Below are 26,575 nucleotides of genomic sequence, written 5' to 3'. Positions count from 1 at the left end.
CCACCGGACAGGAGTTTGATTGTTAGCTAGTCAGTTAATTAGTAATAAAGGAAGATCTTGGTTTACATTTCAGATAGACAGCCTTTTGAGTCCATTGTGTAGTTGCCAATGACTCCAGGGGACCCACTGATTCTGACTAAATTTAGTGCCTTATTATTTTAGTAATGGCCTTAGGATAATCTATCATAGGAAGGCAGAACAAGTAATATTTTTCCATTCTTTTTTTTTTTTTGCACTCCAGCATTTTTAAAGTTTTTTAATTGGAAGATAATTGCTTTACAATGTTGTGTGAGTTTCTGTCCTGTAACAGCAAGAATCAGCCATAATGATATATATCCCTTCCCTCCTGAGCCGTTTCTCTGCCTGCCATCCCACCCGCCTGGTAATCACAGAGCGCCAGTGGGCTCCCTGTGGTATGTTGCAGCTTCCCACTAGCTCTCTGATTTACACGTGGTACTACCTACATGTCAGTGCAACTTTTTCACTTTGTCCTACCCTCTCCTTTCCCCATTGTGTCCCTAAAGCCATTCTCTAAGTCTGGGTCTCCATTCCTTCTCTAAAAATAGGTTCATCAGTGCTGCTTTTCTCGATTCCAAATATATGCATTAATATATATGTTTCTCTTTCTGACTCACTTCAATCCGTATAACGGGCTCTAGGTTCATCCACTTCAATACAGCTGACTCAAATTCATTCTTTCTATGGCTGAGTAATATTCCATTGTATATATGTACTATATCTTCTTTATTCGTCTGTTGATGGACATCTAGGTTGCTTCCATGTCCTAAAAATTGTAAATAGTGCTTCTATAAACATTGGGATACATGTGTCATTTAGAATCATGGTGTTCTCAGGATATAGGCCCAGTAGTAGGATTGCTGGGTCATATGGTAGCTTTATTCCTAGTTTTTAAGGAATTTCCATAGTGTTCTCCATAGTGGCTGTATCAGTTTACATTCCCATCGACAGTGCAGTAGGGCTCCTTTTTCTCTACACCTTCTTCAGTTCAGTAGTTCAGTAGCTCAGTCGTGTCTGACTCTTTGCAACCCCATGGAATGCAGCACACCAGGCCTCCCTGTCCATCACCAACTCCTGGAATTTACTCAAACTCAAGTCCATTGAGTCGGTGATGCCATCGAACCATCTCATCCTCTGTTGTCCCCTTCTCCTCCCACCTTTAATCTTTCCCAGCATCAGGATCTTTTCCAACAAGTCAATTCTTCGCATCAGGTGGCCAAAATTTTGGAGTTTCAGCTTCAGAATCAGACCTACCAATGAACATTCAGAACAGATTTCCTTTAGGATGGACTGGTTGGATCTCCTTGCAATCCAAGGAACTCTCGAGAGTCTTTTCCAACATCACACTTCAAAAGCATCAGTTCTTCGGTGCTCAGCTTTCTTTATAGTTCAACTGTCACATCCATACGTGACTACTGGAAAAACCATAGCCTTGATTAGAGAGACCTTTGTTGGCAGAGTAATGTCTCTGCTTTTTAATATGCTGTCTAGGTTGGTCATAGCTTTTCTTCCAAGCAGCAAGCATCTTTTAATTTCATGGCTGCAATCAGCATCCGCAGTGATTTTGGAAACCCAAAAAATAGAGTCTCTTACTGTTTCCCCATCTATTTGCCATGAAGTGATGGGACTGGATGCCATGATCTTAGTTTTGAGTGTTAAGTTCTTGAATGTTGAGTTTTAAGCCAGCTTTTTCATTCTCCTCTTTCACTTTCATCAAGAGGCTCTTTAGTTCTTCTTCGCTTTCTGTTATAAGGATGGTGTCATCTGCATATCTGAGGTCATTGATATTTCTCCCGGCAATCTTGATTCCAGTTTGTGCTTCTTCCAGTCCAGCGTTTCTCATGATGTACTCTGCATATAAGTTAAATAAGCACAGTGACAATGTACAGACTTGACATACTCCTTTCCCGATTTGGAACCAGTCTATTGTTCCATGTCCGGTTTTAAATGTTGCTTCTTGACCTGTGTACGGATTTCTCAGGAGTCAGGTCAGGTGGTCTGGTATTCCCATCACTTTCAGAATTTTCCACAGTTTGTTGTGATCCACACAGTCAAAGGCTTTGGTATAGTCAATAAAGCAGATGTTTTTCTGGAACGCTCTTGCTTTTTTGATGATCCAGTGGATGTTGGCAGTTTGATCTCTGGTGCCTCTGCCTTTCGAAATCCAGCTTGAACATCTGGAAGTTCATGGTTCTTGTACTGTTGAAGCCTGGCTTGGAGAATTTTGAGCGTTACTTTGCTGGCGTGTGAAATGAGTGCAATTGTGCAGTAGTTTGAGCATTCTTTGGCATTGCCTTTCTTTGGGATTGGAATGAAAACTGACCTTTTCCAGTCCTGTGGCCACTGCTGAGTTTTCCAAATTTGCTGGCATATTCAGTGAAGCACTTTCACAGCATCATCATTTAGGATTTGAAATAGCTCAACTGGCATTTATCACCTCCACTAGCTTTGTTCATAGTGATGCTTCCTAAGGCCCACTTGACTTCACATTCCAGGATGTCTGGCTCTAGGTCAGTGATCACACCATCGTGATTATCTGGGTCATAAAGATCTTTTTTGTACAGTTCTTCTGTGGATTCTTGCCACCTCTTCTTAATATCTTCTGCTTCTGTTAGGTCCATATCATTTCTGTCCTTCATTGTACCCATCTTTGCATGAAATGTTCCCTTGGTATCTCTGATTTTCTTGAAGAGATCTCTAGTCTTTCCCATTCCATTGTTTTCCTCTGTTCTTTGCATTGATCACTGAGGAAGGCTTTCTTATCTCTCCTTGCTGTTCTTTGGAACTCTGCATTCAAATGGGTATATCTTTCCTTTTCTCCTTTGCCTTTAGCTTCTCTTCTCTTCTCAGCTATTTGTAAGGCCTCTTCAGACAACCATTTTGCCTTTTTGCATTTCTTTTTCTTGGGGGTGGTCTTGACCACTTCCTTCTGTGCAGTGTCACAAACCTCCATCCATGGTTCTTTAGGCTCTCTGTCCATCAGATCTAATCCCTTGAATCTGTTTCTCACTTCCACTGTATAATCGTAAGGGATTATACCTAAAGTGGTCTAGTGGTTTTTCCCCTTACTTTCTTCAATTTAAGTCTGAATTTGGCAATAAGGAGTTCATGATCTGTGCCACAGTCAGGTCCTGGTCTTGTTTTGCTGACTGTATAGAGCTTCTCCATCTTTGGCTGCAAAGAATATAATCAATCTGATTTTGGTGTTGACCATCTGGTGATGTCCATGTGTAGAGTCTTCTCTTGTGTTTTTAAAATGAGGGTGTTTTGAAAACTAAGTTCATTTGTATCATTTCTTTTTAGATTCCACATATAATGGATATCATATGATATTTCTCCTTCTCTGACTTCCTTCACTCAGTATGACACACTCTAGGTCCATCCATGTTGCTTAAAGGTGGTCTCGTCTCACTCTTTTTGATGGCTGAGTAATATTCCATTGTGTGTATGTATGCCACATCTTCTTTATCCATTCCTCTGTCGACAGACATTTAGGTTATTTCCGTGTCTTGTCTTTTGTAAACAGTGCCACAGTGAACATTGGGGTGCATGTATTTTTTGGGGCCATGCTTTTCTCTGGATATATGCCCAGGAGTGGGATTGCACCCGTCATATGGCAACTCTGTTTTTAGTGTTTTAAGGAACCGCCATACTGTTCTCCATAGTGGCTGCACCAGTTTACATTCCCACCAGCAATGCAGGAGGGTTCCCATCTCTCCACACCCTCTCCAGCATTCGTTGTTTGTGGATTGTTTGATGACTGCCATCCTGACTGGTGTGAGGTGATATCTGATTTGCATTCCTCTAATAACTGGTGATGCTGAACCTATTTTCATGTACCTGTTGACCATCTGTATGCCCTCTTTGCAGAAATGTCTATTCTGACTTCTTTCCCATTTTTTGAGTGGGTTGTTTTTATTCTTATTAAGTGTCATAAGCTGTTTGGAAATTTTGGAGACTAATCCCTTATCAGTTACATTATTTGACAAATATTTCTCCCAATCTGTGGGTTGTCTTTTGTATTTTATTTCCTTTGCTGTGCAAAAGCTTTTTGAGTTTAAGTAGGTCCCATTTGTTTCTTTTCCACTATTGTGGGAGATAGATTAAAAAAGATGTTGCTGTGATTTATGTCAGAGAATGTTCTGCGTATGTTTTCTTGTAAGAGTTTTATAGTGTCCAGTCTAACATTTAGGTCTTTAATTCATTTTGAGCTTATTTTTATGTATGGAATTAAGGAATGGTCTAACTTCTTTTTAACCTGTGGTTCAGTTTTCCCAGCACCATTTGCTGAAGAGACTATCTTTCCAGCATTGTGTGGTCTTACCTCCTTTGTCATAGTTTAATTGACTATAGATGCATGAGCTTATCTCTGGGTTTTCTGTCTGTTCCATTGATCTATATTTCTATTTTTGTGCCACTACCATTCTGTTTTGATGACTGTAGCTTTGTAGTATAGTGTGAAGTCAAGGAGCCTGATTCCTACAGCTCTGGTTTTCTTTTTCAAAATTGTTTTGGTTGTTTGGGGTATATTTGGCTATTTTGTGTCTCCATATAAATTTTGAGAATTTTTTTGTTCTAGTTCTGTGAAAAGTACCATTGGTAATTTGATAGGGATTGCATTGAATCTGTAGATTGCCTTCGGTAGTATAGTCATTTTGACAATATCATTCTTCCGATTCACAAACATGGTATGTCTTTCCATCTATTTATGTCTTCTTTGATTTCTTTTATCAGCATCTTATAGCAAAAGAGGAGTACATGTTTTTTCTCTCCTTAGGTTAGTTTGTTCCTATGTATTTTATTCTTTTTTGATGCAATGATAAGTGGAATTTCTTCTTGAATTTCTTTCTGATCTTTCATTGTTAGTGTATAGAAATGCAGCTGACTTCTGTGTAATAATTTTGTAACCTGCAACTTTACCAAATTCATTTATGAGCTCTAGTAGTTTTCTGGTAACATCTTTAGGATCTTCAGTGTATAGTATCATGTCATCTGCAAACAGTGACAGTTTAACTTCTTTTCTAATTTGGATTCCCTTTACTCTTTTTTCTTCTCTGATTGCTATAGCTAGGACTTCCAAAACTATGTTAGATAAAAGTGGTCAGCATGGACATCCTTATCTTGTTACTTCTCCGTTTGAGTGTGACGCTAGCTGTAGTTTGTCGTGTGTGGCCCTTTTATTTTTAATATATATTTTACTGAGGTATAGTTGACTTAGTGTTTCAGGTGCACAGCAAGGTGATTCAGTTATATAAATACACACGTATTCATGTATTTTGGGGAAACTATTTTCTATCATAGGTAATTACAAGATACTGACTATAGTCCCAGTGCTATACAGTAAACCTTTTTTGCTTGTTGCATATCTTTTTTGTGGAGTTCTCTTTATTGTGGAGTTTCCTCACTGTGGGTGGGGTTGGATGGGTGGCTTGTCAAGGATTCCTGGTTAGGGAAGCTTGTGTCGGTGTTCTGGTGGGTGGAACTGGATTTCTTCTCTCTGGAGTGCAGTGAAGTGTCCAGTAAGTGTCCAGAGTTATGAGATGTCAGTGGGTTTGGAGTGACATTGGGCAGCCTGTATATTGAAGCTCAGGGCTATGTTCCTGTGTTGCTGGAGGATTTGCTTGGTATGTCTTGCTCTGGAACTTGTTGGCCCTTGGGTGGTGCTTGGTTTCAGTGTAGGTATGGAGGCGTTTGATGAGCTCCTATCGATTAATGTTGCCTGGAGTCGGGAGTTCTCGGGTTTTCTCAGGATTTGGACTTAAGCCTCCTGCCTCTGGTTTTCAGTCTTATTCTTGCAGTAGCCTCAAGACTTCTCCATCTGTCACTTCCAAGGCGGTTCCCTCTGTTTTAGCTTCTTCTGTTTGCTGGTCTCTTCAGTGTCTCATTTCCGCCCTGACACAAGGGGGTGGTGGTGGACACTTGTTAAGGCTCATTTTTCAGACGTCATGTATGGATGTGAGAGTTGGACTGTGAAGAAAGCTGATCGCCGAAGAATTGATGCTTTTGAACTGTGGTATTGGAGAAGACTCTTGAGAGCCCCCTTGGACTGCACGGAGGTCCAGCCAGTCCATCCTAAAGGAGATCAGTCCTGGGTGTTCATTGGAAGGACTGATGCTAAAGCTGAAACTCCAGTACTTTGGCCACCTCATGCGAAGAGGGTTTACTCATTGGAAAAGACCTCTGCTGGAGGGATTGGGGGCAGGAGGAGACGGGGACGACAGAGGATGAGACAACTGGATGGCATCACCAACTCGATGCACATGAGTTTGAGTGAACTTTCCCGGGGGTTGGTGATGGACAGGGAGGCCTGGCGTGCTGCGATTCATGGGGTCGCAAAGAGTCAGGGCACGACTGAGCAACTGAACTGAACTGTTCAGTCGTGCTGTGGGGAGGGAGGAACACTGCAAACAACACTGGCATGTGCTCGCAGTGTCTCAGCCACAATGGCTTTGCCCCCACTCACGGCGTGTGTGCTTTCCCTGTCTATACTGCTCAGGCTCTAAGCTTGCTCTGCCAGGAACTGTCTGAGGCGGGCCCTGGGTTACATGCACTTTCCAGATCAAAGCCACTCAGGTTCAGGTACTTGGGTACTCCTCAAAGGCGCAGACTTGGTTGGGCCTGCGTTTTGTGCCCTTCCCAGGTCCAAGCAGCTCTGGTTGTTGTAGCCACACATTCTGGGAAACAAACTCACTCAGAAGGACAATGCAGATAGTGGAGTGCAGTTTATTACACCGGCAGGCCCAACGCAGAGTCTCCTCTTAGCCAGGGACCCCGACCAGCATTTGTGAAAATCTTTTATACCCCGTGTGTACGTGTCTGAACCCACCACTCCAAATTCCTTGAGACTTACATGAACCAAGGAAAATACAATCCCAATAACCCCATCATTCACGTGCTATGTACTCATGTGCTCAAACAGTCAAACAACTAGCCAGTAATCAATAAACCCGAGGTTACACTCCGATAGATACAGAAAAATTTATGGCTTGTCTGGAGGAAGGGGCGATTAGTGTATGTTTTCTCTTAGGCGATGTGTAACCTAGATACGATCTTCAAGGTTCCCCTGTCTGGAGGGGGCCTTATCCTTCTGTTGTCGTTTTCATAGGCACTAAACAGAGTTCAGAGTCCATTGGAAAGGTGGCCGAGCATGATCAGCATGAATCCCTATGAATTCCTTCTTCAAGGTGACCAGGTGTTTGGTGAGCACGGTCGCTGCGACTTATCGCCTCCCTGGTCCCTGTTGCTCCGTTTTCTGGGTGTACAACCGGCGTACCTTCTCAAGTGGATGTTGACCGTCCAGAATCCCAAGAAGTCTTGGTTAACAATGAAGCCTGCTTGCAGTTTGGTAGAAGATGCCTCTCTGGGGCCGCAGTGGCCCACTTCCGGCTCTGGCTGCCCTCCCCTGCCTGTCTCAGTGGGGGATGGGCCATCTGCAGCCGGCTAGCTCTGCTCAGTCCTTTGTTCTGTGAGCAGGTCTGGCGGTGTCTTAAGATAGGGCTCTTCACAGGGTAGCTATCCCACAGTCTGCTTTGCTATCTCAAGTTAGTTCCCTCAGATTGCCCTCCAGGCATTCAGGCCCAGTCCTTACTCTAAGCAAAAAAGCCCCTGCTTGCTAGTGGCAGATGCGGGCGTCCACGCTGCTTCTTTGCTGGGAGTTACCGTTGGCGTAATCTGTGGGTTTTAAATATTTATTTCTTTTTCCTCCAAGTTATGTTGCCCTCTGAGGTTCCAAGGCTCACCACAGATCGCCAGTGAAAGTGTTTCCTGGTGTTTGGAAACTTCTCTCTTTTTTAAGACTCCCTTCCCAGGGACAGATGTCCGTCCCTACCTCTTTTGTCTCTTTATCTTTTATATTTTTTCCTACCTCCTTTCGAATACAATGGGCTGCTTTTCTGGGTGCCTGATGTCCTCTTTCAGCATTCAGAAGTTGTTTTGTGGAATTTACTCAGAGTTCAAATGTTCTTTTGATGAATTTGTCGGGGAGAAAGTGTCTCCCCGTCCTATTCCTCTGCCATCTTAGGACTGCCCCTGTATATCTATTTTTTAATTAGAAATCTGGCATTCTATTCATACTAAGTCAAGTAGAATCACAATGTCATAATTTTTTTAGTTAGGCAAAAATTCATAAGTTTTCTAAAATATATATTATACATATTTATATATATATATACACAAAAGCTTTTCTACTACACTTGATGAAGGTTTGAGAGAACATTAAAAAAAAGAGATGGAGACATTGAAGTACGTAAACTGAAATGGGAGCACTGAGTAGAAAATAGAAAAAGTGAAACAAACTAAATTAAAAGATCATCACTTGTTTTTAAACATGACTGCTCATTAGAAATCTATCTGGACCTCTGGAGAAAAAAATAACAATACCTGAGCATTTGTATTTTTCGAAAAAATTCCAAGATAATTCTGATATGCATCTGGATTTTAAAAAGTGATTATAGGTTTTTCTGTTAGATCCTAGTTTTGGTGATATAAAGTTCTACTATTTTTCTCTTGCCAATTTGATACAGTGGTATTAAGTGAGTAACAGTTCATTTCAGTTGCTCAGTTGTGTCCAACTCTTTGCAGCCCCATGTACTGCAGCACGCCAGGCCTCCCTGTCCATCACCAACTCCCAGAGTTTACTCAAACTCATGTCCATAGACTTGGCGAAACCATCTCATCTTCTGTCATCCCCTTCTCCTCCCACCTTCTATCTTTCCCAGCATCAGGGTCTTTTCCAATGAGTCAGTTCTTCGCATCATGTGGCCAAAGTTTTGGAGTTTTAGCTTTAGCATCAGTCCTTCCAATGAATATATTCAGGACCGGTTTCCTTTAGGATAGACTGGTTGAATCTCCTTGCAGTCCAAGAGACTCTCCAAGAGTCCTCTCCAATACCACAGTTCAAAAACATCAATTCTTTGTTGTTCAGCTTTCTTTATAGTCCAACTCTCACATCCATGCATGACTACTGGAAAAACCATAGCTTTAACTAGACAGACTTTTGTTGGCAGAGTAATGTCTCTGCCTTTTAATATGCTGTCTAGGTTGGTCATAGCTTTTCTTCCAAGCAGCAGGCATCTTTTAATTTCGTGGCTGCAGTCACCATCTGCAGTGATTTTGGAGCCCCCCAAAATAAAGTCTGTCACTGTTTTCATTGTTTCCCCATCTATTTGCCATGAAGTGATGAGACTGGATGCCATGATTTTAGTTTTCTGAATGTTGAGTTTTAAGCCAGCTTTTTCACTCTCCTCTTTCACTTTCAAAAAGAGGCTCTTAGTTCTTCGCTTTCTGTCATAAGGATGGTGTCATCTGCATATCTGAGATTATTGATATTTCTCCCAGCAATCTTGATTCCAGCTTATGCTTCATCCAGCCCAGCATTTCTCATGATGTACTCTGCATATACATTAAATAAGCATGGTGACAATATACAAACTTGACATACTCCTTCCCTGATTTGGAACCAGTCTGTTGTTCCATGTTCAGTTCTAATTGTTGCTTCTTGACCTGCGTACAGATTTCTCAGGAGGCAGGTGAGGTGGTCTGGTATTCCCATCTCTTAAAGAATTTTCCACAGTTTGTTGTGATCCACATAGTCAAAGGCTTTGGTGTAGTCAGTAAAGCCGAAGTAGATGTTTTTATGGAACTTTCTTGCTTTTTCAATGTCACCATAGTAAAAATGTTTATTGCTTTTCATAATCAATAGCCATAGAAAAAAGATAATTACAATTTCAAGCCGTAATGAGAACATGATTAATTTAACAATATAAAATAATTACATACAATTTGTGGGGGTCAAGTAGGGTGATGTGGTAAGTAGAAGTGCAGACATACACATGTTTTCATCCACTCAACCAGTCTGTGTCTCCGGTGCATTTAATCCATTTACATTTAAGGTAATTATCGGTATGTGTGATCCTATTACCATTTTCTTTATTGTTTGTGGTTTATTTTCTGTAGGTCTTTTCCTTCTCTTGTGTTTCTTACCTATAGAAGTTCCTTTAGCATATGTTGTAAAACTGGTTTGGTGGTGCTGAATTCTCTTAACGTTTGCTTGTCTGGAAAGCCTTTGATTTCTCCATCAAATCTGAAGGAGAGTCTTGCTACGTAGAGTATTCTTGGTTATACGTTTTCCCCCTTCATCACTTTTTTTTTTTTAATCATTTTATTGTAGGTTAAAGTGAAAATCACTCAGTTGTGTCCAACTCTTTGTGACCCCATGGACTATAAAGTCCATGGAATTCTCCAGGCCAGAATACTGGAGTGGCTAGTTTTCCCTTCTGCAGGGGATCTTCCCAACCCAGGGATTGAACCCAGGTTTCCTGCACTGCAGGCAGATTCTTTACCAGCTGAGCCACATGGGATGCCCCCCGTTATCACTTTAAATATATCATGGCATTGAAATGGCAACCCACTCCAATATTCTTGCCTGGAGAATCCCATGGATGGAGGACCCTGGTGGGCTACAGTCCATGGGGTCGCAAAGAGTCGGACACGACTGAGCGACTTCACTTCACTTCACTTCACTTCTGGCTTGAAGAGTTTCTGTTGAGAAATCAGCTGACAGCTTGATGGGAGTTCCCTTTTGTGTTGTCTTTTTCACCTTGTTGTTTGATTACTGTGTGTGTTCGGTGTGTTCCTCCTTGGTTTTATCCTGCCTGGGACTCTGTGCTTCCTGGATGTGGTTGACTATTTCCTTTCCCATGTTAGGGGAAGTTTTCAGCTATTATTTCTTCAAATATTTTCCTCTGGTCCTTTCTCTCTTTTCTCCTTCTGGGACCTGTATAATGCAAATATTGGTGCGTTTAATGTTGTCCCAGAGGTCTCTTAGGCTGTCCTCATTTCTTTTCGTTCTTTTTTCTATATTCTGTTCTGCAGCAGTGATTTCCACTGTTCTGTCCTCCAGGTCATTTATTCATTCTTCTGGGTCAGTTATTCTGCTGTTGATTCCTTCTAGTGTATTATTCCTTTGTTTTTTCTTTAGTTCTTCTAGGTCTTTAGTAAATATTTCTTTCATCTTTCTCAATCTTTGCCTCCATTCTTTCTCCGAGATCCTCGATCATCTTCACTTTCATTATTCTGAATCATTTTTCTGGAAGGTTGCCTATCTCCACTTCATTTAGTTGTTTTTCTGGGGTTTTATCTTGTCCCTTCATCTGGGACATAACTTTCTGCTTTTTCATCATGATTAACTTTCTGTAATATGGTTTTTGTTTTAGCCACTGTGAGACTGTGCTGCTGCTTGCTTCTTCTGTCTGTCCTCTGAGGAGGAGGCTAAATGGCTTGTATAATCTTCCTGATGGGAGGGACTGGTGGTGGGAAAACCTGGGTCTTGCTCTGGTAGGCTGGGCCTTGCTCAGTAAGCCTTTAATCCAGTTATCTGCTGATTGATGGGGTTGCACTCCCTCCCTGATAGTTCTTTGACCTGAGGCAACCCTGTCCTGGGGTCTGCAGGCTCTATGGTAGAGTCAATGGTGAACTCCAAGAGCATTTTCACCAAGGGGGACCTTCCAGTTCCCCTGTCCCTGTGGTGAGCCCCTGCTGACCGACCCTGTGCAGGAGGCCCTCCAAGGCTGGAGTCTCTGTTTCCCCCAGTCCTGTGGAAGTTCTATAATCAAATCCCCCTGGCCCTCAAGGCCAGATTCCCGGGGGAGTTCCAGTCCCTTTGTTGGATCCCCAGGCTGGGAATCCTGACATCATAAACTTCACAATAGTGGGAGAACTTCTTTGATATTACTGTTCTCCAGCTTGTGGGTCACCCACCCTGTGGATATGGGATTTGATTTTATCATGAGTGTGCCCCTCCTACCATCTCTCTGCAGCTTCTTCGTCTTTGGACGTGGGGTATCTTTTTCTGGTGGGCTCCAGCGTCCTCCTGTTGATGGTTGTTCAACAGCTGGTTGAAGTTTTGGTGCTCTCGCAGGAGGAGATGAGCACCCATCCTTCTACTCCACCATCTTGAACTGGAAGCCTGAAATTTGTTTCATTTCTCTATTTACCATCCATATATCTTCTTTGAAGTATCCAAACCTTTTTTCCATTGGTTATTGGAAAAATTTTACTTTACTATTGAGTTTTGAATCATTTATGTATTCTGGATTTGTAAGTCCTTTATCAGATACATGACTTACAAATATTTTCTCCCTGTGACTTTCTTTTCATTCTCTTAACAGAGTCTTTCAAAGAGAGAAAGGTGTTGATCTTGTTTAAGTATAGTTTATCAATTTCTATTTATTTTGTGGTTCATGCTTCTGGTGTTGTGACTGACAAACCTTTGCATAACCCAGTGTCACAAAAATTTTCTCCTGTTTTAGAAAACTTATAGTTTTTATTTTATTTTATTTATGTTTTGCAAGATTTTATTTGCATGAAATCAAATTTCCTTATTTTTTTTTCTATTCAGGTTTTAATTTTTTATATAAATTTATTTAATTTTAATTGGCTAATTACTTTACAATACTGTATTGGTTTTTCCATACATTGACATGAATCCACCATGGGTGTACATGTGTTCCCCATCCTGAACCCCCCTCCCATCTCCCTCCCCATACCATCCCTCTGGGTCATCCCAGTGCACCAGCCCCAAGTATCCTGTATCATGTATCGAACCTGGACTGGCGATTCATTTCACATATGATAATATACATGTTTCAATGCCATTCTCCCAAATTATCCCACCCTCGCCCTCTCCCACAGAGTCCAAAAGACTGTTCTTTTTTTTTTTTTTTTACTTTAGTAGGAATGTTTTTATTTATTTATTTTTTTTATTTGCAACAGGAAACACACTTTATTTTTTTTTTTTGAACAGAGGAAAATTTATGCGTCGAACCTGGACTGGTCACTTATGATAATATACATGCTACAATTCCATTCTCCCCAATCATTCCACCTTCACCCTCTCCCACAGAGTCCCAAAGACTGTTCTAAATGCCTATGTCTCTTTTGCAGTCTCTTATACAGGGTTCAGGTTACCATTTTTCTAAATTCCATATATATGCGTTAATATACAGTATTGATGTTCTTCTTTCTGGCTTACTTCACTCTGTATAATTGGCTCCAATTTCATCCACCTCATTAAAACTGATTCAAATGCATTCTTTTTAATGGCTGAGTAATATTCCATTGCCGAAGAATTGATGCTTTTGAACTGTGGTGTTGGAGAAGACTCTTGAGAGTCCCTTGTACCACAAGAAGATCCAACCAGTCCACTCTAAGGGAGATCGATCCTAGGTGTTCATTGGAAGGACTGATGCTAAAGCTGAAACTGCAATACTTTGGCCACCTCATGCGACGAGTTGACTCACTGGAAAAGACTCTGATGCTGGGAAAGGTTGGGGGCGGGAGGAGAAGGGGACGACCGAGAATGAGATGGCTGGATGGCATCACCGACTCTGTGGATGTGAGTTTGAGTGAACTCCGGGAGTTGGTGATGGACAGGGAGGCCTGGCGTGCTGTGATTCATGGGGTCGCGGAGAGTCGGACATGACTGAGCGACTGAACTGAATATTCCATTGTGTATATGTACCACAGCTTCCTTATCCATTCGTCTGCTGATGGACATCTAGGTTGCTTCCATGTCCTGGTTATTATAAACAGTGCTGCGATGAACATTGGGGTACATGTGTCTCTTTTGATTCTGGTTTCCTCAGTGTGTATGCCCAGAAATTGGATTGCTGGGTCATATGGCAGTTCTATTTCCAATTTTTAAAGGAATCTCCACAATGTTCTCCACAGTGGCTGTACTAGTTTGCATTCCCACCAACAGTGTAAGAGGGTTCCCTTTTCTCCACACCCTCTCCAGCTTGTAGACTTTTGGATCACAGCCATTCTGACTGGCGTGAAATGGTACCTCATTGTGGTTTTGATTTGCATTTCTCTGATGATGAGTGATGTTGAGCATTTTCTCATGTGTTTGTTAGCCATCTGTATGTCTGGAGAAATGTCTGTTTAGTTCTTTGGCCCATTTTTTGATTGGGTCGTTTATTTTTCTGACTCCATTATTCTACTGTTGGTTCCCTCCAGAGTGTTTTTGATCTCATTTATTGTATTATTATATATTGACTCTTTTTTATTTCTTCTAGGTCCTTGTTAAACATTTCTTGCATCTTCTCCATCCTTGTCTCCAGGTTATTTATCTATAACTCCATTTTGTCTTCAAGATTTTGGATCATTTTCACTATCATTATTTGGAATTCTTTGTCACATAGATTCCCTATCTCTTCCTCTTTTGTTTGGTTTGGTGGGCATTTATCCTGTTCTTTTACCTGCTGCGTATTTCTCTGCCTCTTCATCTTGTTTATATTGCTGGGTTTGGGGTGGCCTTTCCATATTCTGGCAGTTTGTGGAGTTCTCTTTATTGTGGAGTTTCCTCGCTATGGGTGGGGTTACACAGGTGGCTTGTCAAGGTTTCCTGGTTAGGGAAGCTTGTGTCAGTGTTCTGGTGGGTGGAACTGGATTTCTTCCCTCTCTGGAGTGCAGTGAAGTGTCCAGTATGAGATGTCAATGGGTTTGGAGTGACATTGGGCAGGCTGTATATTGAAGCTCAGGGCTATGTTCCTGTGTTGCTGGAGAATTTGCTTGGTATGTCTTGCTCTGGAACTTGTTGGCCCTTGGGTGGTGCTTGGTTTCAGTGTAGGTATGGAGGCATTTGATGAGCTCCTATCGATTAATGTTGCTTGGAGTCAGGAGTTCTCTGGTGTTCTCAGGATTTGGGCTTAAGCCTCCTGCCTCTGGTTTTCAGTCTTATTCTAACAGTAGCTTCAAGACTTCTCCATCTATAGAGCACCGATACTTCTCAAGATCTATAGGCCCCTTCCTATGTTCAGTTCAGTTCAGTCGCTCAGTCGTGTCCGACTCTTTGCAACCCCATGAATCGCAGCACGCCAGGCCTCCCTATTCATCACCAACTCCCGGAGTTCACTCAAACTCATGTCCATTGAGTCAGTGGTGCCATCCAGCCATCTCATCCTCTGTCGTCCCCTCCTGCCCCCAATCCCTCCCAGCATCAGGGTCTTTTCCAGTGAGTCAACTCTTCACATGAGGTGGCCAAAGTATTGGAGTTTCAGCTTTAGCATCAGTCCTTCCAATGAACACCCAGGACTGATCTCCTTTAGATGGACTGGTTGGATCTCCTTGCAGTCCAAGGGAGTCTCAACAGTCTTCTCCAACACCACAGTTCAAAAGCATCAATTCTTCGGCGATCAGCTTTCTTCACAGTCCAACTCTCACATCCATACATGACCACTGGAAAAACCATAGCCTTAATTAGATGGACCTAAGTCGGTGCTAACTACAGGGTTTTAATCTGTTGCACCTGTCACTTCCAAGGCGGTTCCCTCTGTTTTAGCTTCTTCTGTTTGCTGGTCTCTTCAGTGTCTAATTTCTGCCCTGACACAAGGGGGCGGTGGTGGACAATTTTTTAGGCTCACTTGTTCAGTCGTGCTGTGGGGAGGGAGGAACACTGCAAACAAATAACACTGGCGTGTGCTCGCAGTGTCTTAGCCACACTGGGTTTGCCCCCGCTCACAGCGTGTGTGCTTTCCCTGTCTATACTGCCTTAGGCTCTAGGTTGCTGTGCTGGGAACTGTCTGAGGCCAGCACTGGGTTGCATGCACTTCCCAGGTCTAAAGGTTCAGGTACTCCTTAAAGGCGCAGACTCGGTTGGGCCTGCATTTTGTGCCCTTCCCAAGTCCAAGCAGCTCAGGTGACCAGGTGTTTGGGGAGCGCGGTTGCTGCGACTTATCGCCTCCCTGGCCCCTGCCGCTCAGTTTTCTGGGTGTACAGCCGGCACACCTTCTCAGGCAGATGTCAACTGTCCAGAATCCCAGGAAGTCTTGGTTAGCAATGAAGCCTGCTTGGTTTGGCAGGGGATGCCTCTCTGGGGCCGTGACAGCCCCCTTCCGGCTCTGGCTGCCCTTCTCTGCCTGTCTCCAGTTTGGGGATGGGCCGTCTGCAGCCGGCTAGCTCCGCTCAGTCCTTTGTTCTGTGAGTGGGCCTGGCGGTGTCTTAGGTTAGGGCTTTTCATGGGATAGCTATCTCACAGTCTTGGTTGCTATCTCAAGCTAGTTCCCTCAGGCTGCCCTCGGGGCATTCAGGACCAGTCCTTACTCTGAGCAATGCAGCCCCCGCTTGCTAGTGGCGGATGCGGGCGTCCGTGCTGCTTCTCTGCTGGGAGTTACCGTTGGGCACATAATCTGTGGGTTTTAATTATTTCTTTCTTTTTCCTTCTGGTTATGTGGCCCTATGAGGTTCCAAGGCTTACCACAGGCTCTCCAGTGAATGTGTTTCCTGGTGTTTGGAAACCTCTCTTTTTTAAGACTTCCCTTCCCAGGACGGATCTCCATCCCTATCTCTTTTGTCTCTCTTTTTATCTTTTATATTTTTTCCTACCTCCTTTCGAAGACAATGGGCTGCTTTTCTGGGTGCCTGATGTCCTCTGCCGGCATTCAGAAGTTGTTTTGTGGAATTTACTCAGTGTTCAAATGTTCTTTTGATGAATTTGTTGGTGAGAAAGTGGTCTCCCTGTCCTATTACTCCGCCATCTTAGGACCGCCCCTAGAAAACTTATAGTTTTTAGTTTCAATTAGGTTCATAATCATTTCTAATTAATTTTTGTATGTGGCACAAGGTACAGATCAAATTTTAATTTTTTGTATATGGATATTCAGTTGATCCAACATCTTGGTTCTTTTTATGATTTATTTTTGTTTATTTATATTCCTGTTATCCTTGCCTCTTAAACATAGAGTATTTTAAATTTGGGGGAAAAGCGAAAGGAGGGTTCCTGGTGACCTAGTGGTTAAGATTCCAGAGCAAATAAACTGTGATGCCGTTGGAACAGAAGCCTTGGCCAATCTTATGGAGAGTTCTGAAGCTAGAATGGCCCTTCCAGAAATGTCCCAAATTGAGGTTAGAGAGCTAGGCCATTGTACCTCTGCATCTATCAGAATTTGATTCCTCAGGGAACCATGGGCACGGTAGCTCCCTTTAGCCAAAACACCAGTAACAGACAGTACTCTGAACAGCTGGCGTATGGAATGTCTCAGTCTTACTGGGGAGATCTGGGCAGCTAACTATACTACCCCCTCAGGCGTTCTAAACCTCCAGTGTTATCTGCTGCTGCTGTTTAGTCGCTCAGTTCAGTTCAGTCGCTCAGTCGTGTCCGACTCTTTGCGACCCCATGAATCACAGCACGCCAGGCCTCCCTGTCCATCACCAACTCCCGGAGTTCACTCAAACTCATGTCCATCAAGTCGGTGATGCCATCCAGCCATCTCATTCTCTGTCGTCCCCTTCTCCTGCCCCCAATCCTTTAGTCGCTCAGTTGTGTCCAACTCTTTGCAACCCTCTGAACTGTAGCCCACCAGTCTCCTCTGCCCATGGAATTCTCCAGGCAAGAATATTGGAGTGGGTTGCCATCTCTTTGTTCAGGGGATCTCCTGGCCCAGGGATTGAAGCCACATCTTCCGCATTAGCAGGCAGATTCTTTACGCCTGAGCCACCTGGGAAGCCCATGTATCATCTAGTCTGTTGTACCTCTTTTACACCTCCCGTGTCTAATTACTTTGACCTGTGTGCTTACATTCCCCTAGGGAGGTCAGCTGTTTTGTCTAGCATTGTGTGTTGGAGAAGGGCCAAAGGCCAGTTCCTAGTCTGTGTTAGTTCCAATGAGAGAGGGCAGAGAGTCTGAACACCCAGGTAGAGATTCCAGGCACACTGAATGAACACTGATCACTTCGCTGGGCAAATCCTAGTCAGGATCCTTTAATGCAGTAATGGCTATGTAGAGGATTTTTTATATTCATCATCAAGCTTGCCAAATTCTCTTACTAGTTCTAATAGTTTATGTCAGTTCTCTTGAATTTCTGTGCAGGTAGTGATATTATCTGACAATACTAACAGTTTTGTTTCTTCCTTTTCAATTATTTTTTCCCCATATTGGCAGGTCTTTAGTACAATGTTGAATGACTTTAAAGGAATTTCTTCTAATGTTTTGCTGTGAAATAGGTTGTTTGCTGTGGGATTTTGGTATATACCCTTTATCAGAATAAAAAGATTTCCTTCTAGTCTTTGCTTTTTAAAATCATCAACAGATGTTATTTTATCAAATGCTTTTTCTGCATCTATTGAGGCAATCATGGTTTTTCTTTTTTAATCTTTAATATAGTTATTAATAAGTTATAGTTATTAAAGTTACTAACTTTAATAGGTTATATTCATATTAAATTTTTTTGAGATTGAAAACACACATCAAAGTTAAACATTTGAGTCATTTAAAAATAGGCAGGTTCACTGTTTTTTTTTATGTTCACAATGTTCTGCAACCATTCAGTTCAGTTCAGTCGCTCAGTCATGTCTGACTCCTTGCGACCCCATGAATCACAGTGCGCCAGGCCTCCCTGTCCATCACCAACTCCCGGACTTTACTCAAATTCATGTCCATAGAGTTGGTGATGCCATTCAGCCATCTCATTCTCTGTCGTCCCCTTCTCCTCCCACCCCCAATCCCTCCCAGCATCAGAGTCTTTTCCAGTGAGTCAACTCATCACATGAGGTGGCCAAAGTATTGGAGTTTCAGCTTTAGCATCAGTCCTTCCAATGAACACCCAGGACTGATCTCCTTTAGAATGGACTGGTTGGATCTCCTTGCAGTCCAAGGGACTCTCAACAGTCTTCTCCAACACCACAGTTCAAAAGCATCAATTCTTCGGTGCTCAGCTTTCTTCACAGTCCAACTCTCACATCTATACATGACCACTGGAAAAACCATAGCCTTGACTAGACGGACCTTTGTTGGCAAATAGTGTCTCTGCTTTTTAATATGCTATCTAGGTTGGTCATAACTTTCCTTCCAAGGAGTAAGCATCTTTTAATTTCATGGCTGCAATCACCATCTTCAGTGATTTTGGAGCCAAAAAAAATAAAGTCTGACACTGTTTCCACTGTTTCCCCATCTATTTCCCATGAAGTGATGGGACCAGATGCCAGGATCTTAGTTTTTTGAATGTTGAGCTTTAAGCCAACTTTTTCACTCTTCTCTTTCACTTTCATCAAGAGGCTTTTTAGTTCCTCTTCACTTTCTGCCATAAGGGTGGTATCATCTGCATATCTGAGGTTATTGATATTTCTCCCAGTAATCTTGATTCCAGCTTGTGCTTCTTCCAGCCCAGCGCTTCTCATGATGTACTCTGCATATAAGTTAAATAAGCAGGGTGACAGTATACAGCCTTGATGTACTCCTTTTTCTATTTGGAACCAGTCTGTTGTTCCCTGTCCAGTTCTAACTGTTGCTTCCTGACCTGCATATAGGTTTCTCAGAAGGCAGGTCAGGTGGTCTGGTATTCCCATCTCTTTCAGAATTTTCCACAGTTTATTGTGATCCACACAGTCAAAGGCTTTGGCATAGTCAAGAAAGCAGAAATAGATGGTTTGCTGGAACTCTCTTGCTTTTTCCATGATCCAGCAGATGTTGGCAATTTCATCTCTGGTTCCTCTGCCTTTTCTAAAACCAGCTTGAACATCTGGAAGTTCACGGTTCACATATTGCTGAATCCTGGCTTGGACAATTTTGAGCATTACTTTACTAGAGTGTGAGATGAGTGCAACTGTGCAGTAGTTTGAGCATTCTTTGGCATTGCCTTTCTTTGGGATTGGGATGAAGACTGACCTTTTCCAGTCCTGTGGCCACTGCTGAGTTTTCCAAATTTACTGGCATATTGAGTGCAGCACTTTCACAGCATCATCTTTCAGGATTTGAAATAGCTCAACTGTAATTCCATCACCTCCACTAGCTTTGTTCGTAGTGATGCTTTCTAAGGCCCACTTGACTTCACATTCCAGCATGTCTGGCTTAGGTCAGTGATCACACCATCGTGATTATCTTGGTCATGAAGATCATTTTTGTACAGTTCTTCTGTGTATTCTTGTCACCTCTTCTTAATATCTTCTGCTTCTGTTAGGTCCATACCATTTCTGTCCTTTATCGAGCCCATCTTTGCATGAAATGTTCCCTTGGTAGCTCTAATTTTCTTGAAGAGATCTCTTGTCTTTCCTATTCTATTGTTTTCCTCTATTTGTTTGCATTGATCGCTGAGGAAGGCTTTCTTATCTCTCCTTGCTATTCTTTGGAACTCTGCATTCAGATGCTTGTATCTTTCCTTTTCTCCTTTGCTTTTCGCTTCTCTTCTTTTCACAGCTATTGGTAAGGCCTCCCCAGACAGCCATTTTGCTTTTTTGCATTTCTTTTCCATGGGGATGGTCTTGATCCCTGTCTCCTGTACAGTGTCATGAACCTCAAGCACTCTATCAGATCTAGTCCCTTAAATCTATTTCTCACTTCCACTGTATAATCATAAGGGATTTGATTTAGGTCATACCTCAATGGTCTAGTGGTTTTCCCAACTTTCTTCAGGTCTGAATTTGACAATAAGGAGTTCATGATCTGAGTCACAGTCAGCTCCCGGTCTTGTTTTTGCTAACTGTATACAGCTTCTCCATCTTTGGCTACAAAGAATATAATCAGTCTGATTTCAGTGTTGACCATCTGGTGATGTCCTTGTGTAGAGTCTTCTCTTGTGTTGTTGGAAGAGGGTGTTTGCTATGACCAGTGCATTCTCTTGGCAAAACTCTATTAAGACCTTTGCCCTGCTTCATTCTGTACTCCAAGGCCAAATTTGCCTGTTACTCCAGGTGTTTCTTGACTTCCTACTTTTGCATTCCAGTCCCTTATAATGTAAAGGACATCTTTTTTGGGTGTTAGTTCTAAAAGGTCTTGTAGGTCTTCATAGAACTGTTCAACTGCAGCTTCTTCAGCGTTACTGGTTGGGGCATAGGCTTGGATTACTGTGATATTGAATGGTTTGCCTTACCACTAATTCCAGAGTATTTCCATCTCATATTTTCTTACCTTTTAAACTTTTATTCCTGGGATTAACCCAGTGTGGTCATGGTATGTATACTTTTTTCAATACATTGCTGGATTTTCACAGAATGGTTCTTTGTAGGAGTTTTCATTATAATGAAACCTTGACCCTGTATTGTTGGTTCTTCTCACAGCATCTCTGGAAGCTGATGGTGGAAGAGTCAGATTTACTGGGTCAGCTGAAGGTAATAGCTTAGCTCTTCTTTTAACTGTTAAAATTATGCTGGTGGACAATGCCTTTATTCTCCAGCCTCTCCTAAGGGTACTGGTTGTCTATCCCGACTTCTAGAGTGGCTTTTTATGTCCTCATCCAGGTGGGCAAACTCCACCTAACACTACAGATTTACTGTAGCACAAAACTTCGGCTGTTTACTTTCTTCTGGCATAGTTGTATTTTTGTTGAATAAATAATATCAAAGACACGCCAGTCACCCATTACCAAGTATGCGCCTTTAAAATGCCAAAACCCTATGTCCTTTTGTAAGCTGGACTGAAACAGATGAAACTGGAAATTATATGCATGAATCTCTTAGGATAGTGAAGAGCTCCTGGCCTTGCTGGTTTACTGAATTAAAAATTGAAATTCTTTCTGCAGATCATTAAAGACTTTTACCTTCTGGGACGTGGAGAACTGTTTCAGGCCTTCATTGATACAGCTCAACACATGTTAAAAACACCACCCACTGCAGTAACTGAACATGGTAATCACCCTGGGGCCGAAGAATTACCAGCTTACTGAAGTCCCAGGGTTGTAGGGGATGGCTCAGCTTGCTGCTCAACCATTTAGACCTGGTCCACATTTAAAGTAGCCTGGTGAGTTAGAGTGTTTCCAAAGACAGAAGGCTGCTCAGGTATGCTCACACTGTTGTCACTGGGAACAGCCTCAGCTCGTGACCCTTCCTGGAAGAGGTGGTACAAGCCTTCAAACAAGTTGTTCATCTCATCAGATTATAGCCATATATTTCTTTAAGTCTATATTGAATTTGTGACAGTACTGCTTCTGTTTATGTTTTGGTTTTTTGGCCAGGAGGCATGTGGGATCTGAGCTCCCTGTCTGGGGATCAAACCTGCATCCCCTGCATTGGAAGATAAAGTCTTAACCACTGGGCCACTGGGGAAGTCCCTGTAGCCATATATCTCTTAAGGGACATATTAGGATGTTTTGTTTTGGCTGAGCCATGCACCATGCTGAAACTTAGTTCCCTGACCAAGGATTGATTGAACCCGTTGGTCCCTTCATTGGGAATGCAGAGAGTCTTAACCACTGAACCACCCGGGAAGTCCCCACATTGGGACTTATTGCCCCTTGTTGTATTAGAACTCTTTAGGTTGTCAATGATGGAAAATAACCTCGGTAGAAAGGGGGAATTTATTTGCTATTCTATCTGTAAGTCCAGTGGGATAGAGATATTTGTTGTTGTTTTAATCGCTAAGTCATGTGTCTTTTGTGACCCCATGAACTGCAGCCCACCAGGTTCCTCTGTCCAAGGGATTTTCCAGGCAAGAATACTGGAGTGGGTTGCCATTTCCTTCTCCAGGGGATCTTCCTGACCCAGGGCTCAAACCAGTGTCTCCTGCATTGAAAGGCAGATTCTTTACTGCCAGGCCAGTGGGGAAGCCATGGGGATGTAGCTGGGCCTAAGAACCAGGGACTGCTAGGATTCTCTCACTGCTAGGATTGTCTGTGCCTCTTGTGTCTTTGATGGCCTTCCAGACCCGTGTGTCCACATGGCCACCAGCAGCTCCCAGGAACATACCTCACAGCATCTGCTGGGGGAGTCAAACCTGGTCTCTCTGGTAGCAGGTTAAAGCATTCCAGGGCAGGGGTTTTGATTAGTCCAACTAGACTGTACACCTATCCCTGTATCAAAGAGGTCAGACATGAAGATATGTTTATTTTGGGACTTCCCTGCAGTCCAGTGGTTAAGATTCCAAGCTTCCACTGCAGGGCTCACTGGTTTGATCCGTGGGGAACTAAAATCTCACATGGCTCACACTGCAGCCAAAGAAAACGCCTACTTCAATTAAGTGTTCACCCTTGACTAACAGGAAGGATAACCATTCCCATTCAAACTACATGAGAGGTAAGGCTGAGTGTCAAAAAAGATGTGGGAGAGGTAGGAGAGAAAATATGGTTACCATTTTTCTCGCTCTATAATAGAGGTCCATTGTACTTATATAGGACTTCCTAGGTTGCAGATGTCAGAAAACTCAATTGAAATCCCATCCACTTCCAATTCAAATTCACTTAAGCAAAGGAAAAAAGAAGTTATTGATTCTCATAATTGAAAAGGTCACAGATATGATGGCTGTAGGCAGTTTGTTCCAAGGCTCACCTGACGCCTTCAGGACTCTGTGTCATTCCATCTTTCACTTCTGCCTTTTCTTCTGAAACAGGCCTCCTCCATATGGTAGCAAGATGGCCTGTAACCAAGTTCACATCTTACTGACTCTGTTTCTCTCTCAAAAAAAAAAAAAAGAGCTGCCTTCTTTCAGAATCTGAATAGAACCTCTGGATTGGCCTGGCTTGGGTCATATTCATATCCCTACACAACATAATGTAACAAGGTAGATCACTCCTGGGTCACCGGCCCCCGCTGGAACTACATAGATTGTTCTGGGCCAAGGTGATCCTCCAGGGAAAACCAGGATGCTCTTAATAGCAAGAGGAAAAGGAATGCTTGCTAGTCAGGCAAAAGCAACTGCTATTAGAGATGGGCGGGCTGGGGGAGAGGTGGAAAGCCAGAGGAGTTGGGACGTGTTAGAGAGCCAGGCCTCCACTCAGCCCGTGTGTCCTTCTGCGCAGACGTGAACGTGGCCTTCCAGCAGTCGGCACACAAGGTGCTGCTGGACGACGACAACCTGCTCCCACTGCTGCACCTGACGATCGAGTATCACGGCAAGGAGCACAAAGGTCTGCCTTGCTTCCACGCGTCTTCTCTGCTCCTGCTGGTCACTGTCTCTTCTGCTTCCATCCACCTCTGCAGAAACCACATCATTCTGTACCTCAGAAATCACCTAATCTAGCGCCCTAATTTTACACAAAAGAAAAGGGAAGTCAGGAGATGCTGAGAGACAGCCAGGCCATGGTTTTGTTTTTGTCATGCTGCTGGAATGGTCCGTTTATAGCTGCCATTCTTTATGACTGAAAAAAGAACCTCTGAAAGATCTCCTGCGAGAACCCCACACGGGCGTCTCCTTGCCTCCTACTAGTCCTTTTGTGTCCCCTTTCTGCTGCTCACACTGCTGGCTCAAGCGAGCGCTCATCTCCTGACTGTTCTCACCTTGTTGAAATTCTGGTTCTAGACGAGCAAAGTCACCTTCTCTGTTCTTAACAGATGCTACTCAGGCAAGAGAAGGGCCTTCTCGGGAAACTTCTCCGCGGGAAGCCCCAGCATCTGGCTGGGCAGCCCTGGGTCTTTCCTACAAAGTGCAGTGGCCACTACACATTCTCTTCACCCCTGCTGTCCTGGAAAAGTGAGTATTTCTGAGTTTCTCACAGGTAATGATTATCCAACTTACTTTCATGGGAGAAAGTATCAGGAGTGGAACTGGTGGGAGCAAGAGAGCCAGCCAACAATTTAACAGTCTGTAAATCAGAGGCTGCAACTTGGATGCCCTCAGGGGCCGGAGACAACGCTAATAAGTGAGGCTGTGCGTGTGAGACGGCAGTGAATGCCGCAATGGCTGCGAGGGTCAAAGCCTTAGAACCTTTTTTGTTTAATTGCAAAGTAAGGAGCAGTTTGGGCTTCCCAGGTAGTGCAGTGACAAAAGAATCCACCTGCCAAAGCAGCAGTCATGGGTTCAATCCTGGGTTGGGAAGATCCCCTGGATGAGGAAATGGCAACCCATTCCGGTATTCTTGCCAGGGAAATCCCATGAACGGAGGAACCTGGCGGGCAACAGCCCACTGGGTCGCAAAGAGTCAGACACGACTGAGCACGCACACAAGGAGCAATTTACAGGCTGCCAGTGTGTGGCCTCCGGAGAAGGCAATGGCAAGCTACTCCAGTACTCTTGCCTAGAAAATCCCATGGATGGAGGAGCCTGGTAGGCTGCAGTCCGTGGGGTCGCTAAGGGTCAGACAGGACTGAGCGACTTCACTTTCACTTTCACACATTGGAGAAGGAAATGGCAACCCACTCCAGTGTTCTTGCCTGGAGAATCCCAGGGACGGGGGAGCCTGGTGGGCTTCCGTCTATGGGGTCACACAGAGTCGGACATGACTGAAGTGACTTAGCAGCAGCAGCAGCAGTGTGTGGCCTCTCCTCCTCCTCCCCATCCCTGTACACAAGCCTCAACTTTGGGGGGCAGAGCAGCGTAGGGTACGAGACGCTATAGGCATAGACTGCAAAGACCGAGCTGGTTCAAGGAGAAGCCACAGCCACAGCCCACCTAAGTGAGCTGCCCGACTCCCTCCTGAGAGCATCTGTAGGTCCCAGTCTGCTTTTCTCCTTCATAGGCTCCTAACGCCCTTGAAGAACAATCAAGCTCAGAAGTATTTTCTTAAACATTTTATTATGAAAATTCCCAAATGTAAACAAAAGTATGGACTGTAACAAACTCCCATGGACACAGCGTCCATCTCCAGGAACCAACCATGTCATGCTCTTTGGTTCATCTCCTCTTTTTGGCCAGAGCCTTCTAAAGCAAATCCCAGACATCATTTCACTCCACCACTATGCAATCAAAAAAGGAACATTTGTTAACGTAACTACAATCCCATTATCACACCCGGTACAAGTAACAATAGTTCCATATTGCAGTTTCCCTTATTACCTAAAAGATGTCTTTCTATGGTTGGGTTTGTTCAAATCAGAATCCAAACAAGGTGTGTGTACTATTTTCAGTACATTGTTCCATTAGAAGTAAACTTTATTTTTTAAAGCCAGACAGAATCAGGTTCTTACGCAGGCCTCCCTAAGAATAGGTAAGAATAGGTCAATAAGCCTGTTTCCATCACGAACTGGTTGCTCTTCCCATTCATTTTCTCAATACAGGACTCGACATCCGGCAGCTACTTAGAGCTCAGTGAGGGGAGCCCTTGATTTTTTTTAACTGAAATATAGTTGGTTTACAATGTTGTATTAGTTTCAGGTGTACGGCAGTGATTCATATTTTCCATATTCTTTTCCAGTACAGGTTTTTAAGATACTGGATATAGTTTCCTGTACTATACAGTAGGACCTTGTTGTCTATTTTATATACAGTAGTGAGTATCTGTTAATCCTAACCTCCTAATTTATCCCCCTCTCCCCAGGGAGCCCTTAATTTTCTCTCTCCTCTGGTCTTCAGGGACAGAGAATCACAGTAACCAAAACCCTTGGTCCCCAACACGTTCCTGTTGGTCCATGCAAGGCCCTCCTCCCGTCCTCCTTACACACACACCATAAAACCACTTCTAGAAGAAAATCTACTACACTGACCCTAATGTCTACCTGTGTGGGCCTTCTCAGCCCTGCTCCCTTGCCTCCCTCAGCCCTAAGTGACCACTATCTTAAATCCCATGTTTTCTATCGTTTTTATAGTTTTATAACAACTAAGTATGTTCCCCCAAAGTATACTTTTTTCCTACTTAGTTGTTTTAAGCATTACCAAAAAGGTATCAGGCTATATGTAGTCTTTTCAGCTTTCCTTTTTTAT

General features: G+C 43.3%; 1 protein-coding gene across 4 annotated transcripts in view; it reads left to right on the top strand.

Moving 5' to 3' along the window:
- The window catches only part of TUBGCP4 (tubulin gamma complex component 4), a 49,877-nt gene that overhangs the window by 18,950 nt on the left and 4,352 nt on the right, over positions 1-26,575 (top strand). For all 4 annotated transcript variants that reach the window (XM_055418351.2, XM_055418349.2, XM_088829468.1 and 1 more), the window contains exons 10-13: positions 21,067-21,117; positions 21,528-21,633; positions 23,739-23,846; positions 24,271-24,409. In XM_055418351.2, coding sequence (XP_055274326.1) covers positions 21,067-21,117; positions 21,528-21,633; positions 23,739-23,846; positions 24,271-24,409 — 404 coding nt within the window. The remainder of the gene's footprint in view (positions 1-21,066; positions 21,118-21,527; positions 21,634-23,738; positions 23,847-24,270; positions 24,410-26,575) is intronic.

Source organism: Moschus berezovskii, chromosome 21 (assembly GCF_049115385.1).
Source record: "Moschus berezovskii isolate FMDL1 chromosome 21, NW_MosBer_1.0, whole genome shotgun sequence".
In the NCBI taxonomy this organism is placed as follows: Eukaryota; Metazoa; Chordata; class Mammalia; order Artiodactyla; family Moschidae; genus Moschus; species Moschus berezovskii.
The sequence above is the reverse complement of the archived record's forward strand: the minus strand, read 5'-3'. Positions and strand labels throughout refer to the sequence as shown.